Source organism: Bacillus rossius, chromosome 18 (assembly GCF_032445375.1).
Source record: "Bacillus rossius redtenbacheri isolate Brsri chromosome 18, Brsri_v3, whole genome shotgun sequence".
Taxonomy (NCBI): domain Eukaryota; kingdom Metazoa; phylum Arthropoda; class Insecta; order Phasmatodea; family Bacillidae; genus Bacillus; species Bacillus rossius.
The window spans coordinates 19,729,369-19,749,097 of record NC_086345.1 but is presented as its reverse complement, the minus strand read 5'-3'; the positions used below and the strand labels follow the sequence as shown (position 1 = coordinate 19,749,097).

Sequence of the window (19,729 nt, the reverse complement as noted above, 5' to 3'; positions counted from 1 at the left end):
TTGACATATCTTTTTATTATAAGTTTATCTTTCCAGTACGTTTCCAAATTTTTGTATCTTAGAAGTTTCTCTAAGAAATTACTTAATAGTAATTAGCGCACTAAGGAGAGGCGTAACACTTAACGAAAAGCATTTAAGAATTCGCCAAGGGCTGAAAAGTACTATTGATTTCGGATTAAGTTTTAAAACGGTTTTTAGAAGAGTGAAAATCATGGCTGAAAGGTGATTTTTTCAAAGTAATTTTTAGGCATAAAACAACCAGTACAGATTCCTGAAAGCACTTAAGAGGCCGTGTCACAAATTTGAGCTCCTATCTATATCAATGTTATTTTAAAAGGCAGTTTTTCTCAAAGTCTATAAGAGGTAGGGGCCGGAAATTTTGCCTACTGAAAGTATACAATACATTTAACATAACCGCTTTTTTCAAATTTATTTATCATATCATATATTATTTCTGTGATGAAAATAATATTATCAATATTTTGATTTGTCCAGATACATTGAAATTTTGCTTATATTTATAATTATTTAGCAAAAACTGAAAACGCCATTGAAATGTATTGCACATTACCTTCCGATCAGTGTCTTCATGATCATGATGGGTTTATAAACCTGGGTGTAATCAAGTCTTTAACTATTACATGACAACATTTATACTTAATAATTTGGAGATATGCCTTTTCTATCCTCAGCCCCTGAGCTTTTACTATCTGGTCTGGCGACCGACCTGACACTCTTCAACCACCCCAGGGGTCTCCGATTACACATCTTATCAAAAAAAAAAAAAAGCTGTTCGTTCATTTGTTTTTGTGTTCGAGCGAAGGTTTACTTCTCCATTAGTGCCACAGAATTCACACATTTATGCCAAGGGAATATTCCGCTGATGTGACGCCATACGAATGTATTATTCGCGACCATACAACTTTTTTGTTTGTCATCGGGAAAATGACGCCGCAGTTTGATTTTTTGTGGTGATATAAAATAAATTTTCTTGGAATGTTCATTTTAAATTGAGCATTTTTAAATGTCAGCGTAGAATATGCTTATCTGCCCATTTTGTTTCTTTCCATAATAATGAGTAAAGTTAACATTGTCATAGACATTTTATTATATTCGTTTGCCGTCCAAGTACAAATGTCACACTATATCGCACGTAATTATATTTTTTTACTAATTTGTTAGTTGTCATTTTATTTAAGTTATAAATAACATTAATAAAAATTATTACTTAATAGTCCAGAATAGAGATTGAGTTATTATTCATTTAATAGGGGTTTAAAATATGGTACTACATACATATTTATATTATCTTCTTGTCTTCTTTGTAACTTTACTGGAAGAATGGCATTTGGTATGTATGTTAACTCACAATGAAAATACTTCAGAAGTACTCAATTAACAGTGAACAACCTAGGGCCTATACTAATTTCATTATGTTCATGAAATATAATTGATATTACTAATAATGAACTGTATGTGTTTTGCGTAGAGATATCGTACGTACTGTATGTGGTACAGACCAACATTAGCTAAGACTCTGTAAATAAGTAATTTCAGTTAATGTGTAGAGAATATTAAAAGTTAGAAATAATGATATATATAAAACAATGCAGAGTTATCAGCATAAAAATAGAAGTTGTTTTTACGTAGCGCCTACTGGAATGTATATTTTGTGTTGAATTATGTGGTATGATTAGTATTCTCTTATTGTAAGTGTGTTTTGTTAAAATCTTATAAAACATCACTTACTGTTGAAGGATTTTCATTTTTTTTGTGATGATCTTACTTAAACAAGTTTTAATTATATTACACATGTATATTTTAAAAGCATTTTAATGTATACTTATAGAATTGTAATAGGCTTTATACGGACTCTCACGATGCATGTGAGCATCTATAATTAATAGAGACCGGAAAAATTCGCGGATTCATTCGGCGATAGGCTAGAAGTCAAATACATATACCTTTTAGAAGATTTTGCTATTGGCTTACTGTTCATCTGGACGAATCTCAACCAATTATAAAACACCAACCAAAGAAGGATCGAATCACAGACAAACAAGCTGAGACGACTAACAAGTCAGCAGCAAATGAACTGCCGTTCAGTGGCGTAGCGTGCCATCTCGGCGCCTGGGGCGGGAAACCCATTTTGCCGCCCCCATTCTATAGGTGCTTAATTAAAATTAAATTTCACATGCAATGAGGTACCTTTTATTGAAGTTAAAATAGGATGAGCGGTTTTACAAGCGGATTCTACGGGCCTTATGAGCAGCGAAGTCAGAAATAACTTTGTCAAAATCAATATTAGCAGCCAATTCTTGTTCAATCGACAATATAGTCAAGTTTGATAGTCTATCGGAGTTATGTTCTTATATATTTTTAACGCCTTTTTGGTAATTATATTTAATTTTCGGAGCTCCGAAGTATATGATCAAATTATAATTTTTCGGGGGAATTGTTAAAGTATTTTTTTAGTATTATTATATAGCTATTTTTATAAGTAGTAATAGGGTATGTATTTTATGATGGATGCACCGATTTGTGATGAAACGATTTTATGATATATATATATATATATATATATATATATATATATATATATATATATATATATATATATATATATATATATATATATATATATATATATATATATATATATATATATATATATATATATAAAATGTTGTCATATAAATTTTGTGTCTTTTTAACTTGCTGCCTCCTCTCACTGTTCGCAACCTTATTAGTATTTTTTAAGCCTGCTATTAGTTTGGGTTTTAATATTTTTTTGGGTTTACCTGCGCTCGCGGTACGGGGCAATATATGAGTTTTACTGTGTCCCGGTTTGCGGAAGTTGTTTGGTTTGCCCTGGGTTAAGGTCAAACTTTACTGTACAATGCGTAGTACTAAATTCAATGAGTGCGAAAGAGAGGCATCGACACGGGCCGACGCGTGAAACAAAAGATTTTGTATGAGTAATTAACACAATAAGGAGTGCCGCTCAACTCGGCTCGCGCGCGCCGGGCGGCGCGGTGTGATGCGATGTTGCTGTTCGTATGTAAACAAACAAACGTTATAAAGAGCTCTGTCAGTGATTTCACAGTTTTTCTTTTAAATAAATATTAAAAAATAGTTGGTGCGCAAAATTCTAGATAAAAATGGAACATTATAGTGTGTCTGACACATGTAATGAATGAATCATAGATCAGATCTCAACCCGCTTCACCGGCGACCCGCCCCCGCGGGCTGCCGCCTGGGGCGGGCCGCCCCCTCCACCCCACCCACGCTACGCCACTGCTGCCGTTATTTGCCCGAGTGTACAGGGGAATGTGCAGTCTATCCTGAAGGCCGTCGAAACCGCGAATTTTTCCGGTCCCTAATCTACATCAATATTATGGCCGTTTCACAAGATCAAATATTTATTGAATTCAATCTGTTGCATTCATTGTACATCATTTTCGATATGTACATTGAATTCAATACAAATTGAAGATGTTACTCAACTAAGCTTATTCTTATTAACTTATAAGTATTTTGTTTGTTCAGTACATAAAAGTAAAAGATTCGTTATTATTTAAATAATGAGCATCTTTAAGCAATAACGTTTTCAAAATATTTACATAAACATAATGGAATATATTTTTTAAATACTTTATATCTACGATCACATCAACGGCAGTATTATGTAATGAATGAGGTAATGAAATATCTTGAAAGGATATTTTCTTCTCTGTAAAGTAAATTTGTAATGCAGCCCTCTTAATGTTAGTCTTGTGAGTTATTTCGTCTTCTAATATGCTACAGCAATGTATAAAATTAAGTTTTGTTAGTGTTTTAGTCTTGTGTAATGTTAAAGTGTAATGTGATAAATTCAATAATTTTTTTGTAAGTTCGTATTCATAAAGGTAGGCTACATATCGTATTAAGATAAATAGTATAATATTTGTAAATTTAAATTCTTTGAAACAACGTCGATAAGAGGTTCACCTACCTCTGTTAAACTGTATGATGGTGCATTGTAAAAAATTAGGTAGTCTGACTTAAGTGAGATTGTATTTAGATTGTGTGTGATGCATATGCAATATCTAAGCATATGCATTTATGTTATTATCCTTTTAAAATGTTACATGATGAATTTCGTATACTTTTTAATGTCAACTAACATTATTTATCACGGACTATTACATCCAGATAAAGAATAATTACCACATGTTTGAAGATTAATTGTATTCCGATACGTTTAAAGTATTAAAATTTTTAGATTCGACTCATACCATAGTTGTATAAGTGAGGTTTCTTGATTCTGAATCCCTACATCCGCAATTTCCTAGTGAGCCGCCGGTCAGATTGTCATCCTCTCAGATTGTCGAGGAACCAGATACATTTTTCGTCGAGTAAACTCGAGCTGTCAACCTTCCCACTAATCCTGTGATAAGGGTATAGTAGCTTTATCACGCGCTGCGGCTACAGTTCCTTCGGTTGAAAAAGCCACTAAATCTCACTGTTAAAAGAGAGAACTTCTAGAGCAGAATATTGGAAATAAACATTTACTGACACGGCCTCTTAAGGGACTTGCATTGCACCTTAATCTTCAATTCTCCACCATATGTTACGGTCACCGCTCAAACTTAACAGTTTTCCTGTGATGAGAATACTGCGTGCCAGTTCAGAGCCTTGCGCTTAGAGGCGATACCGCGCTATAAATACCAGTGATTGTCGCGCTTATCATCCCGCCTCACTAACACACATTCACTTAAGACTAGAAATCGCCCATAAGGTGGAGTCTCAGATGTCATGTTCATTTGTTTCATTTTCTTGTCATTACTAATAGTTAGAGACAATAATAATGGTTATAATTTAGACCAAATACATTTTTAAAACAAGATATATCTGTGTTGTTTCTATTGTTTATTCATAAAGATAGGATATCATTAAACAAATATGACATCAAATGTTACATAATATATCTCACCAAAAAAAATAGTGTCATTCAGACTGATAACATGATGCATTTTCACAATATAATAACTACTACGAACAATAAAAATAAATCTGCAAGTATTTGTGTGTTTAAAAAAATTAACCTAAGTAAATATGTCTTGCTACATAATATCAGTTGCAAGATAAAAAGAAGTACAATTTTTTCCAATCTATTTAGTCCATACACTTTGGTACAAACTTCTAAGTTAATTACAGTTATTAAATTTAATATATTCAAAAATTATGTATTCATAATTCGAGTTACATTTTGATGAATAATGCTGAGTAATTTCATGATTTTAGTTGCATTTGGTGCTTTATGGTGTAATAATTTGTATTTATTGACTTTCTTTTCTGTGTTATTTCTGTTTTATCACAATTCACCACATATAATCTTGTGCCCACTAACAATTAAGCACTGTTTCTGTAAATTTAACACTATAAATTTCTAGAATCTGTTGTTCTGCCAAAAAATTTCCAACATATTTACTAATTGTTATTGTTATATAATGGGAGTAACAGATTGTGAAAGTATTTAACTTGCACAACTTAACAAAAATTATATCACACTTAATGAATATCTCTTGAAAATATTTGTAACAGAACAACAAATGAAAGCGAGATATAGTGTCAAATTGACAGAAACAGCCCTTCAGTGACAGCAATGACGAGAAAATGAAAGAAAAAAAAAATAAACATGATGAGAAAAAATATACATATAGGCTGGAAGCAACAGACAGTTCTATAAGCACGGAAGCACTTAAAACTTGTGTGTCAACAAGAGGGAGGAGGGGGGGAGGGGTAGAGAGTAGGAAACAAAAGATACGGGGTGTTCGGAACAAAGGCACGAGGTATCTAGAAGTGCCGTGTCTGGAAAGAGAAGCATTATCTTACACTCGACTCATTAAAAAGATAAAATACTAAAACAGGAACTGAACAATAAAATATTTTCTTTGTAAAAGAAAGGAAAATGTGTTGCAGTTAAAGGAGTTACTTAAGTAACTATTACAATCTCTGCTTCCATAAAAGGCCCTTAAAATACTGGAACACTTCTTATTAAACAATTAATTCCATACAATTGTTTTATATTATCATTGAATACCGAGTCTTTATTTAATTCATTTTTTTCTACAGTAAATTTAAAAAAGTCCGGGGTGTCTTGAATCAAAAATAAGTATAACTTCTAGCGCACGTACAGAAGTAAAGACTTTTTTTTTTAACGGATTACTTTTCACATCTTCTAACTCAATGTTCGCGTTAAAAAACCATATCGACAGACATGCCGGCAAAATCACTGACGTGGTATGGTGGCGAGTGGTCAGCAGTGACCTGTTCGCAGTGCTGTGAATTTGTACACGTACAGTCGAGCGGGGACTCACCACAACACCGAAATACCACAACGCCGAAATGCCAAATTCACCACAACACCGACAGCTAGAAAACTGCTGTGTACCTAAACGCCCAATTACCACAACGCCGAAATACACTAACACCGAAAAATGTCATTCAGGGTGTCTACCAGATCTAGTAAATTAAAGTCCCTGATTTTTCCAGGTTTTCCAGGTCTAAAACTGAATTTTTCCAGGTTTTCTTTAACACAATTACGACATTCCAAGAAACTGAAAAAAATTGCATAATATTACATTGACGGGTTTCAAAGTATTTCAACTTACTTAAATTAGTAAAAAAATTACCTTCTTCCAAACGTGGCCAAAGTGACTCAATTGATGGCAAATAAAAGATGCTGCTACAAATATTTCACACACTTCCTTTTGCAAAAAAAAAATTAGTAAAAGGAAGCTCCCATCAATTTCGCAGTGACTCAACTTTTGCGTCTATTGCACTTACTTCAGAAAGAGCCAAATCCAACATTCGAGCCTTCTTCAACTGCAATGCCTTGATCTCCTCTTCAACTCTTCTTTTTTCTGCCTTCTTGTCTGTAGCTTCCTTTTCTTTTTGTTTTGTTTGCAGGGCTTCCTTACGCCTACAACTAGCATTTCTTACATACTGCTCTATACCTCCAGAACGTTGAACAAAGTCATACATCTGTCTTTGTGCGATCAGTATTTCTTCCTGCAAGTTTTCAGTCAGCTGATTAGAATTCACTGAAAATCCTCTTTCCAATTATGCATTTCCATGGGAAAGTACCAACACCATCCTCACAAACTTTAGAAGGCCTGTTTTGGCAGCTATTGTATGTGCCTTAAGAATGAGCATCCACAAGTGATCAAGGCGCCAGCATTCTCGAGAAAAAGACGAGAACAGTGCTGCAGAATCTTGCAAGGAACATACCAACTGATATGATCACTCAATGTTATCAGCTTCTTGTCCTGATAGCCACCTGTTTTGAAGACAACATTCTAAACTGTACTTCACACGCTGTTTCCTCACACCCGAATTTAAAGCCACAGACGGACATAAGCAGGAAATTCCCTTGGTAAGATTGTACTTCAGGGGACTTTTGTCTTGAAGTTTTTTTACCATAACCTTTAGACAAGTCCTATCATTTTTCTGTAACAGGACAGACTTTTCTGGTACTTTCTCTTTCCTGATGGCATGGCGTACTGCATAACCCAACTTGATATTGTTAGCAGTCAATAGATTTTCCTGGTTATCTACATCCAATGGAGATACATTGCGTTTCTCCCTTAAGCTCTTCAGTACTTCTGGTTTCAAAATTGTCCTGCCAAAGCTAATAAAACCAGTGAATCATAGAGAAAAGGTGCCATGGGTGCTACACTTTGGAACATTGTGAGAAACAATTCCAGCTGTGATGCCAAAAAAAGAAAGAATGTCAATTTTACTTTTAGAAGATTATCTTCAAGAGCACATTTCACTACACTGAAAGAGAGAGATGAAATAGAAACTTCACTAACCAATTTCTTTAGGTGGGGTAACGTTTTCATGGCACGCTCAGCAACTGCAGTATTCCATATGATTGCACAAAATTTCTTGGGAAAAAGCTCTGATCCAGTTATTCTAATGTAATCTGCCCTCCTTGCAGATATGTGCTTAAACAAATAGTAACTGTGCCTCAAAAAACTAAAAACGTCTCATTGTGTAACAGAAATTCCAGTTTTGAAAGCACCATGGACCGTATGAAGCCCACAGCTACCAATTTCTAGCAAAGATGGTGAATCTTCACCAAAATTGTCTGTGATATGTATTTTCAATGCTAACAAAAATGTCCAGTTTACGTTGAGGGCATCCATAGATACTTAAAATGAAATGCACCTGTCGGTATAATCTGAACGTGGGAAGCACATGCTGCAGCACGTCACGTCAGCAGGATAACAGACCATCTTGAACCAGTTTGTATCACGTGATTTGATGCCTTCCGAATCCGATGGTAAATAAAAGAATTTGGACGTGGGAATTGTTCGTTATTTGCCATTCAAAAATAAAAATGGGAGGGGATACACATGATGCCACGCCAATGCAAGCTGATCAATAAACAAAAAACGTATTGCCAACTACAACCTACCAAACAAAAATTCCCTGATTTTTCCCTGATTACAAAATTCCCTGATATTTCCAGGTTTTCCAGGGTCAGTAGACACCCTGGTCATTGCAGGACTGCCACAAAGGTTAGGTTAGGTTAGGCTAGGATAGGCTAGGTTAAGTTAGGTTAGGTTATATTACGCTAGGTTACGTTAGGTTATGTAAGGTTAGGTTTCATTGTGGTATTTCGGCGTTAAGGTACAGTTAAGAAACACACACAAATTCATTCAGTTGTTATTTCGGCGTTGTGGTACACAGCAGTTTTCTAGCTGTCGGTGTTGTGGTCAATTTTGGCATTCGGCGTTGTGGTAACGACTCCAGTCGAGCGAAGTGAAGAATCGCTCACCTGCGCCCTCACCCATGTGCGCAGGGGGTCGTTGTCTTTGTCCTGACGCGACTCGCATATGAAGCTGTTGTCCACGCACAGGACGGGCTTGAACTGCGTCGAGCCCTGCAGCTGCGGAAACACACACACAAACACACGACATCAACTCGTCGAGATCACGGCATGGGTTCAGAAGCTGCCAATGAGAGCAGAGGACCCTGGTCACACTGTCAAAACATTTGTCTACAATACACAGTACTTCCATAAGATAACACCCCAGTTAAAAATTGTAATAGTATCTGTAAAGTTTCAGTTCGAAATCACAATTGAAGAGTAACTCGAAAGGTTTTTTTTTTTTTTTTTTTTAGATAAGCGCATACGCGAGTACCGCTTTGTTGTTTCCACACAATCAGCGCTACCTATGCAAAATGACAACTACTGAGCCATTTGCTAAGTCAAGAGTGAATCTGAAATTTCAGCCCACCCCATTGGAAACTTTCTGTACGAGAGGTTGGATTGGTTGTAATGTAAAATGCACAAATAAAAAATAAAAAATAGAGAATTATATCACTAGTGGAAATCTTGTACCATTGAATAATGTTTTGTATGTTGGCTGTTATTGAGGAATTGTTTAAATATTTTAAAAAATATATAATTTTTACCTTTTCATTTTTGGCTCTTTATTCAAAAAATATATTTGGTGTTTTAAATATTCATGCATCATTTTGACAAGCTTCACTTGTATAAATAACCATCCTTGTCAATGAGCTGCCCTCCACTATTAGAAAAATATATATCCAATAGAATGAGAGAATATAGCGCGAGACCTTGAGACAAGTGATGCTATAGCGTTCAAGTGTGGGAGCTTAGAACCACAAGTTACCTTATTTTCCAAAGGAGTGATATCTGCTGGGAGAGCTTGCAACTACCTCAGTTTTGAATCCAAAACTGGCAGAGTAAATTGTATCTCCTAGCGACTTCTATACATTACAATATTCAATGGTACAAGAAATTCAGATTTGCACGTTACTGTTCATGCCAATAATTTAGCAGGGTTGGTTTCCGAATGAATTTCCTTTAACAATTTACGCAGCAATATAAACAAAAATAAATTTAAAACAAAAATTATGGAAAAAATTTTGTCTATCTTATTACAATATGACACAAAATAAAATACATAAAAGTTGTGCATAAGATGAGTATAAATTAAGTCTTTGTCACATTAAATAAATTTCAGTACACAGTAAAACCATTGTAATATTATTACTTTGATTAAAAAGAACAGGTTTGCTTCAAATAAAATAATCACCAAGACAAAAGCACGATATTTAAAATTCCATAACGAATCCTCTGTCAAAGCATGCAATTTAATGACTGTGCTACCACAAATGTAAGGTTTATTCATTGCCACCAAGCAACACACTAATGGAAGTTACACTTCAAACTCTGTCACCACTCTGTTTACACAACTAAACCCATCCTCGAAATGCATTCCACCAACCAACAAAACCCAGTATCTACACTAACCCTTAACTACAACCAACCCAAAAAAAGACTATTATGCACTACACACAACCTCTCAAACTAGCAACGTCACCAGGTCATGAAATATTTAGAACCCGAACCGAACTTTCGCAGAAGAACTGACGCGAATGAACTAACCTTAAACTGTGTTAAGGGACCTGTCTGGTCAGGGTGTATGTGTATGGGTGAGGTTCGCTGGTGTTTCTATCACAGTATCACCTCTAAGAGCAGGGCTCTGAACTGGTGCGCAGTCTTCTCATCATATGACAACTGCGAAATTTGAACGTGACCATATAACATTATAGGGCATAGAAATGAAGGTAAAGGCGTAATGCAAGTCCCTTTCAAGTGCTATCAGGAATCTGCACAGGTTGTTTTATTGCTAAAAATTACTCCGAAAACATGCATTTCAGCCATCTTAAATCTTCTAAAAATACAGTTTAAAAACTTAAACCGAAATCCAAAGCACTTTTCAGCCCTCGGCGAATTCTTGAATGCTTTTCGTAAACAGACCCCACTCGGATATCTTGAAAAGTTTTGAAATCGCGTTGTTTTTCCTGAAGCTCTGCACACCGTATGTGTGCCCGGGCAGACGGCAAGAAGATAGTATCATAAATTATTTTTCTTTTATAATTTTCTGTCTAAGAATATGATTTTCAAAAATTCATAATATAGAAATATCAAATTGTTTATAAGGCTTTTTTTTCCCTATCAAACCAGTTGTTATTCAATGGTTTTTATAAGCTTCATAACAAATTTTTATTTCTGTCCTAGCACATACTGAAAGCACGAAACCATGTGGTACAAAGTTTTAGCTCAACTGCGAGTGTAGAATTCGTCTTAAAACTGTACTTAGAAAATGTTATTTAAATCTAAAAAAAAATGAAGTTTTCCCAAAACTCTAACTCACATTTCTATGGTTTAATAAACAAAATGTTTCAAAACGAAGGCTACACACACAGTTTATCCAAAACTTTATACCACATGATTTAATGCTTTCTGTATGTACTAGGACTAACATATAAATATGTCATCAAGTTCATAAAAACCATTAAATAAGGACTTATTTTTTTGGAAAAAAATCTTTTATAAAAAATTAAATATTGTTATATTACAAATTTAATTTAAATCATGTGCAACAGCATGAAATAATAAACAGAAGCAGAATAATTTAGGTAAGTAAGCTGTTAAGACAACGGGACTTCTAAGATTACGTATAGTAGGCTCGAAACCACTTAGGTACCAGCTCAGAGCTTAGAAATTTGCATCATGCAGTCTGTTGGATTGAACATGCGACCGTTGTCACATTAAGTGTGACACATTAGTGACACGGCTACCCAGGAACTTTAGGTGATGTTAATAGATGTCCGTAACAAGAGGTGTAAAGTCTGTCTGAAATAAATACCGGTACAGTTTCTCGTACGGAGTTTGATGATTTTTTTTAAAGCTATTTTAGATATTTATTTACCTCATCCTACTTGGACTTATCAATCATTTTGTTTGACCCTGTAATTTAGCACAGAAAAGGTGTAGCAAAGTTTCATGGATATTGAGTTGGAATGTTATATGATACAGCAAAGGGATTTTAGTTACATTGAAGGACTTCAAATAAATACAAAGCAAAATTCCAGTTTTTTCAAGATTTTCCAGGTTTTGCAATAGAGTAAGAAGTTTTTTTTTTTTTTTTTTTGTAAAATATGATAATTATGATAATACAATGGAAAACTTTAAACAAACAGGAAATTTATAGTAACTAAATATGAAACAAAAGTGATAACATAAAATATGATGACAGTTTACAAAAAACATATTTTCCCCATACGTTTTACATTATTATGTGTTTCACATTTCTTTGTCTTTGTATTAAGGCAACACTCACCTTACTCCAGTCTCTGCCAACACCAAACTGTAGGTACATGTGCACTGCCCCCTCGCCCCATTATTTTCTTATGCTGCAATATCTAATATAAATTTTTTTTTGCAGATTCCACATGCAGCATTTTCCCAAAAAGTTAAATTCCAGACAATTTCCCGGTTTTTCCCTGGTCCTTTTGAATTCTCGACAGTTTCCCTGATCTTTTTCCCATTTTGGTGGCCACCCTGTAAATATCTTGAAGCAAGATTGGAGAAAAAAACCAAACAACCTGGTTATATTTGGTTTGGAATGGGTTTTTTGATTACATTAGTTGAGTCTCAGCATGTTCAAATGAAATCTATACAATATCCCGCTTTCTGCCACTCACGTTGAACCAGAAAAGTTATAACGTCAAAGAACTGAAGTCCAGCAAATCTACACATCTGACTGGGACCTAACCACAGGAAAAAAATTCCCCCACAAGAGAAGGATTCTCCACAGAATGGGTGTTTGCAGTAGTCGGGGATTTCCCACAAAACAGGATTTTTTAAATAGTAAATTTATTTATTCTCTCTTGTTTTACAATTTTGACTAAAAATTTATTAATTAATTTAATTTTAGTGGAGTATTTAGCTGGGTATAATTTGTGATACGATCTTGATTGGTATATAATTGTTTGTTCCTGTATCACAAGAGACATTAATGAACAAACTGTTGCTATTGTGTTATTAGAGCGGAATTAGACATTTCATTAATATTTAAACTTCCGATAATGTGGCACATGCAGGACTTTGCTGGTACACATGACCTAGGTATGACATCACTGGTAAGCCATAGCTAGGTAATGAATTTTTACGTAATTTTGACGTACCACTGACATCTGTTGTGACTAAAAAAATGATGCAAGGATAAATAATATCATGCTGACATCATACTGCTATTTACAGATCTCGAGGTATAGAGAGCAGAGAAAATCAGTATAAAATCTTCTGAAACCCTCTCCCGATGAAATAGAAATCAAGAATTTCAAAATTTCTTAATTTACAAGTAATTGTATACAATAATCTTCCAAAAAGTAAAACAAGAAAATATATATATATATATATATATATATATATATATATATATATATATATATATATACACATATTATATAGCCGATAAGAGTCCAACTTTTATATAATTGCCAACTGTGTTCATAATAAATTTACATGTGGTAGTGACCTTTTATCCCTTCTCCCTTAAATATTAGACAGAATGCATTGTCATCTGTAGAGGTGTGATTTACAACTAGCTTATATGAACTTACTATAATGCCTGGAAGTAAATCTGTTGCAAAGCATTGCGGATAGCGCATAAGACAGGCGAGCGTAAGGTACTAGGTTCGTATCCCGAGTATTGTGATTTATGTCTTTTTTTTTTTGTATTTGAGTGACAGTGAATATTTTATTATATATTTATAATTTAATAACAATTATGATTTACCAAACAATCATCATCATAATCAAGTATTTTTTTTTAGTTTATTATTATTTTATTTTATAAAATAAATAAAGGATCCAAGTGGGTTTGAACCTGAATCGCTAGGAATTTTAAAATATTGTTTATATTATTAGGATTTGATGCCTGGTTTAATCAATAAAACTGAGGTTCATTACTATGTCTTCGGTATGTAAATTCCACTTAAGGGAGATCATAACGATGTCAGACTAACATCATCATTATATCATTAATGTTGCAACAGTATCTGATGTAAATAAACGTGCGAAATAATTATTCAGACTATAATTTAAAAAATTCAAAACTAGAACACAGTTATCGCAAAGTTTTAAGTTTTCACTTCTGTCTGCAGTCCCCATGACTGTTGATTTCTTTCCCCCCCCCCCCCCCCCCCCCAAGTTTTGACGACATTTACAATTCCCTGTGTTTTCCAGGTTTTCCCGATTTTCCCTCTGTGCTTGACCCTCCTGGGAGAGAGTGAAACAAGTTCAAAGAGAAGGTGATAGTAGCGAAAAGGGGTGCGGGAGAAAAAAAGAAATAAATGTTTAACCGAGGCGAGACCGCGTTTCGCCACCAGGTTCGAACGGCCGATCACAAGAACTTCCAGACTTCCGATAGGTCCCACGTGTAAAACGTGCACAGTTGTTTTCAGAAGAGATACCACCCGAAGGAGGGGGAGAAAGAAAGACAAGCCAATCTACGGACATTACCTCCACTTTGGTCGTGAACGCGGGCATGACAACTAGGGAACTCCCCCGCTTCGCTCGTCACCGACGGGCAAATCTCTGCTCCCCCGCGATATTAACACTTGCGGTCTTGCAGCTGCACAAACCGATTAGCCTACTTTTATCACCTGTAGCAGAAAAGCAGGGTTCCCAAAAATCTTTACTTCAGACAGATTCCTAAATTTTTCCATTTTCTCTGTTCCACCTAACACTTTCCCCCCTGACTCATTGGTTTCAACAGGGAAGATAACATATTAACTACAATATACATTACTACGAAAACACACTTTTACAAAAGTAACATTTTTTTCCCTAAAAAAAAAAAAAAAAAAAAAACCTGTGGTCATGGTTGAAAAAAGCTTATTTTTTTGAACATGCAACTCCCAAAACGGTATTTACGAGTACTACTAACTAAGCTGATAATCCTAAGAGGCATTGAGATATTGGAATTAAGTTCATTACCTGCACACAATTTGAATTTTTCAGTGCAATTTGTTTTATAGTGTATACCATCAGCACCATGCTGTGTACGGTAGATGACATTCATGTCCTGACATTTGTCTCGTGGGAACAAGGAATAAATTGTGGTCCATTGTTCATAAAGTGTTATAAATAATTATTCAGAAATTCAAAGCCAATAAAATAATGCTCATAAATCCTTATGTCTTTATTACCATATGTGTTTTGCCGTGAAATATTTGAAGTGTTTAAAATATTTCTGTATATGGTTATTTTGATGGAGTTCATTCTTTTATTAAGTTGATTCATGTTGCTAAATTTGATACGTTTAAATTACTATGATTAGAACATATACAGTTAAATTGATCTTTTGTAGACATTTGAGAATTAATTTAATCTTTTAATGCTTCTGAGATAGCTCATGATAGGCACAGGTGCATTTGAAATTGATTTTACAAATTGTTGAAATAGTTAAATTCTCACAAGTATTTTTTTTTGGAGGTTTTCACTAACTTAGATGATCATAATTAAATTGAACATTGGCTAGGTTAGATAAATTACATCAATAATCGGTAAAATCGTTAAAACGGTTATATTTTTGCAGATTTTCATAATTATTATTTTTTCCCCTAGAGGATAGGTATTACATGTCTAATAACTAGTAAAGAGAAAGGTTGGTTGGTTGGTTGGGTTGGGTTGGGTTGGGTTAGGTTAGGTTAGGTTAGGTTAGGTCTAGTCAGCAACATTTATACTATTCTAAAATTGTTAAAATGAATTAATTCTTGCAAATTGGTGTTTTATTTTATTCAGTTTGGAATATGCAAAACTTGGCAGTTACCAAAGACCCTGCCACACTGCCAAATATATTTTTGTCTCCAACTACATCCGACAAAGAGAGTCGGAGGGGTTAACATTGGATGGAATTCGGCTTCCGACAATTTTATCGGATTTCTGCGCAAGTGGGGGGGAAAGTGACAAGACGTTGCCGTGAACCTGCTGGGTTTTCTCTGGGTGCTCCAGTCTCCCCCGCCAGTTCATTCCGTCGCTGCTACACACTCCAATCTCACCTCACCTCACGCATTCTCCAGCCTGGCAGGATCGACAGGTCTGTCCCTCTGGTAGGACAGCCGGCTCCTGCGAGTTCAGCCCTGCTCCATCCATGCGGACCGTGCCTCAGGCGGGAACGCTGCATGTCGATTTTCATTCAAATAACTTCTTTATTCACCCACGTGTTCCTCGCCAATTTTACGATCCATCACGACGGAATCGGACACCACTTCCATCTTCACGGGGTATGATTCTGATTGGCGTATTCCATCCATCGTCCAAAAAATATTTCACAACTTGACCTATAAGCAAAATATTCCACGGAAACTCAAATCATCGAACTTGTCGAACAATCACGGCTGCGCCAGTGAAGTTTTCGTTGACCTCATGACCGTCTTAAAAGTATTTGACCACACACACTGGGAAGGTGTTGGAAGCGAAAGTTTGACAGTGTGACAGGACCTTAAAAAAAACTTTAAGTCAAAGAAAGACATGTGGCTTAGCCAAAAAAAAAAAAAAAAAAAAAAAAAAAATACTAGTAAGTTAAATACTGATAGACCAACATTAAAACTGCCGTCAAATCTTACAGTACCTGTAATAAATTTAAACTTCAATACATTCTTGTTTTCAGTGCCATTTTAGATAATAATCTGAAGCATAAATAATAGGGCCTAGTACTTACTCATACCTAACTACCGTTTACCAAATTAGATTTTTTTTTTCTTTCAAAAATTGGCTCTATGTTCAAGAATAATAATAAAAAAACACTTTTTTGTGGTAATGCTATATAACATAAGAGGGTCTATGTGGTATGTATATAAGTTTCTAAATAACTCAAAAGGGTATTACTTTTAGTCACTAGTAACTATACTGTGAAGGGGCATTATGATGTAGTTCACATTTTTAACAGTTTGTTAAGTACCTACATTTATTACAATACAGAGTAAAATAAGTTGGTTAGGTTCAGCGAGCTGCAATATAACTGATTGTAGCTAACGAAGTTTTCGGCCCGTACATAGTTGTCCGGTCATTTTAATATTCTTCCTAAAAAAAAAAAAATCTACCACGGACTAGAATTGTAACAGTTTAATGATCATTATTAAAAAGCTCATTTAATTTATAGCTGCTTTCCCAGATATTAGCATTTTCTGGGAAATGTTTGCAGGGGACTGTTCGGTATAACAGGGGACTGTTGCACATACACTACACAGACAGAAGAAAGTAAAAAAAAGATTGGTGAAGTTTTTTAGGAAGACAAAGGACGAGGTTGGACAAATAAATGGCACTTTTGTCAAATTTTGCAAAATTTAAAGTTAAACGTTAATAATTCTGTGTATCATAGAATTAAAAACATTTTTTTCTAATAATATAATAGGTCTACATATTGCCAGAATTCCTTTTTATGAAAATTAATTATTTAATGTAGAAAATGTTTTTGAAAATCCAAAAATATTAAAATATACATATTTTTTATTTTTGAGTTTCCCCCCCTTAAAGATATTGTCATGGGGCTAATTGGAACTATGCCATTCTGTAGTTCAGTATAATAGCTACAAAATAATTTAAAAAAAAATCAATGGAATCCGTTAAATAGTTTTGAAATGCCGCTCATTTGAAAAACGTGTTTTTTTGATTTTAAACCAACTTCAAAAGGCATGGGTAAAAAAAATTTTGGGGCGAAATCCTTTTAGCAAACTTCTTGTCTCCACTGGTTGTAACTGCTGTAATTTTTTTAAAGCAAATCCGAGATGGTGACATGACATGCTCCTGCCTGAATTGAAGTGGAAATGTAAATTTTGACACACGGCAGTAGCCATTTTGGTCTGTAAAATCAAAATGGTAGTAAATAAAAATCAGTACCTTCAGGTTTAAACTGTTGGAATATGTACTTTTTTTGTGACAAAATTTCAAATTTTTTTCTAACATGAGTCAGCAACCAAATTAATTGAAATTGGGTGATTTCCCATGGCATGACCCTTATGATTCTGCACTATTTTTGATGTATCTTACCAAACATATTTAATTAAAATCGTAAATTACTTGAAGTATCACAATACCCTTCATGGAATAGTTACCACTAACTACAGAAAGTAATTACATTTTTAGAATTTTTTAAGTGCAAGCCCACTTATATGGCACTACCCATTAAAATATAACAATTTGTTAATCCTTAAAACTAAATAATTTAATAGAATCAGCTTATAGCCATACTAGCAGTCACTCATGATTCAACCTTGAAGTATGAGCGGTGAATTATGACTCGCAAATGTGTTTCCCTAATTTTTGATGCTAATGTTTGTTGATTATCACACAAAACTTTATTTTTTATATATATATATATATATATATATATATATATAAACTGGTTTTTCTCTCACAAATCCAAGCCACTCCTGTTGCACAGAGTGGAAGCATAGAAAACAAACCTGTCGACATGCAGCATTTTATTCCTTGAGCATCCTTTTTAATTGCTAATGAATTATTTAACACACAGGATAAAATGCTACAGATGGTTGGGTGTGTAATATAAGATTTTTTCAATCATGCTCCAGAAAACATTATATGGTGCCCCAATGCAACTTAAAAAATACAGAAAAATCTAGAAAAATTAAAAAAAAAAAAAAAAAAAAGCCGTTACTTAATGTATGCCTTTAGTTAGAAAATTAGACTTCTTATGTTTGCTTTTGAACTCTGTTTCTTGAGTACACTTTGGTACGAAGGGGTTCACACATAACCTAATTTTAATCGTGATGATAACTTGGGCAAGTTCTCACAGGCAAATAAGACATCCCCTATCTTTATAGTTCGGCCTAGCAAAGCAAGTGAAGTGACAAAGAAGTTAGAATAGTTTGGACGGCAAAAATTAGCACCACGTGATAACAGTCCCACACTTGAAATACTATTTTCACACCAAAACAAACGATTGTGATTGACATCCGCACGTTTAAAGTATGAAGAACGGCCATACAAATGTTCGATAGCACACACACCGTGGACGCATATAGCTTATCTTGAGGTTAAAACGGCCAAAAAAAAAAAAGTATCAACGTCGAGGTTGTATTTGAGCCCTTTTTCACAACGTAAACACAGCGGGGTACTTGTTAATACACAACTACGCGATACATAAAAGCGTACATCGATCGTTATCAAGTTGCAAATGCCAGTACCTGCAGCTGCTCTGGAGTAATGACATTGAAGGTGGTACCGCTCGAGGTGACGCCGATTAGGGACCCAACAGGCAGGGAAACAGGCACCGAGGCGACCGGTACCGCGACAGGGTTAACAGAAGAATGCGTCTCCGAAGCGAGACCCCCATGTTCCTCGGATTCGTTCGTAAGGGGTTCGGTGATGTCCGTCATCACGACCGTTTCCGATGTTGGTTCCTCTTCCATTTTCGATTTAATGGCGCGAAATTCTCCTGTCCGGAGTTTCGAGAACAAAAAAGCGACGTGGGTACATCGGAAAAAGAAAAAAAAACGCGTAATTCCCAGCGGATCGAGTCGGAAAAAACTACCGCAAATTCTTATCGCGCTTAGTGCAACGCGTATTTATTACATCTAAAAATGGCTTCACGAATTTGAAGTACGTGACTCTGTCACGAGAGCGCAGAGTGGTTGGAACGCCAGTGCGACCTACTGTCAGTAAATCACACTAAATCAATACTTATCGCACATCCCTATTTTCCGTTTTCGGAAAAACTCAAACCACATTAAACATTGGTATATTTATTATAATTATTATCATTTACAAAAAATCTGCAATTACATATTATATAAGATTCTTCCCGTTCATTTTATTTCATATTTAGAT

The 19,729-nt window shown here is 34.8% G+C and overlaps 1 protein-coding gene across 8 annotated transcripts in view; it reads right to left on the bottom strand.

Annotated features, from left to right (window-relative positions):
* The window catches only part of LOC134541156 (deformed epidermal autoregulatory factor 1), a 64,189-nt gene extending 44,685 nt beyond the window's left edge, over window positions 1-19,504 (bottom strand). For 2 of the 8 annotated variants that reach the window (XR_010076561.1, XR_010076562.1), the window contains exons 1-2: window positions 19,087-19,481; window positions 8,831-8,941 (exon numbers count right to left, since the gene is read on the bottom strand). Coding sequence is in view for 6 of the 8 variants with exons in the window: in XM_063384374.1 (XP_063240444.1) it covers window positions 8,831-8,941; window positions 19,087-19,311 (336 nt within the window). In the remaining 2 variants the exon portion in view is untranslated. The other 6 variants (XM_063384380.1, XM_063384378.1, XM_063384379.1 and 3 more) reach the window with 6 other exon arrangements.
* Between the last annotated feature and the right edge of the window lie 225 nt (window positions 19,505-19,729).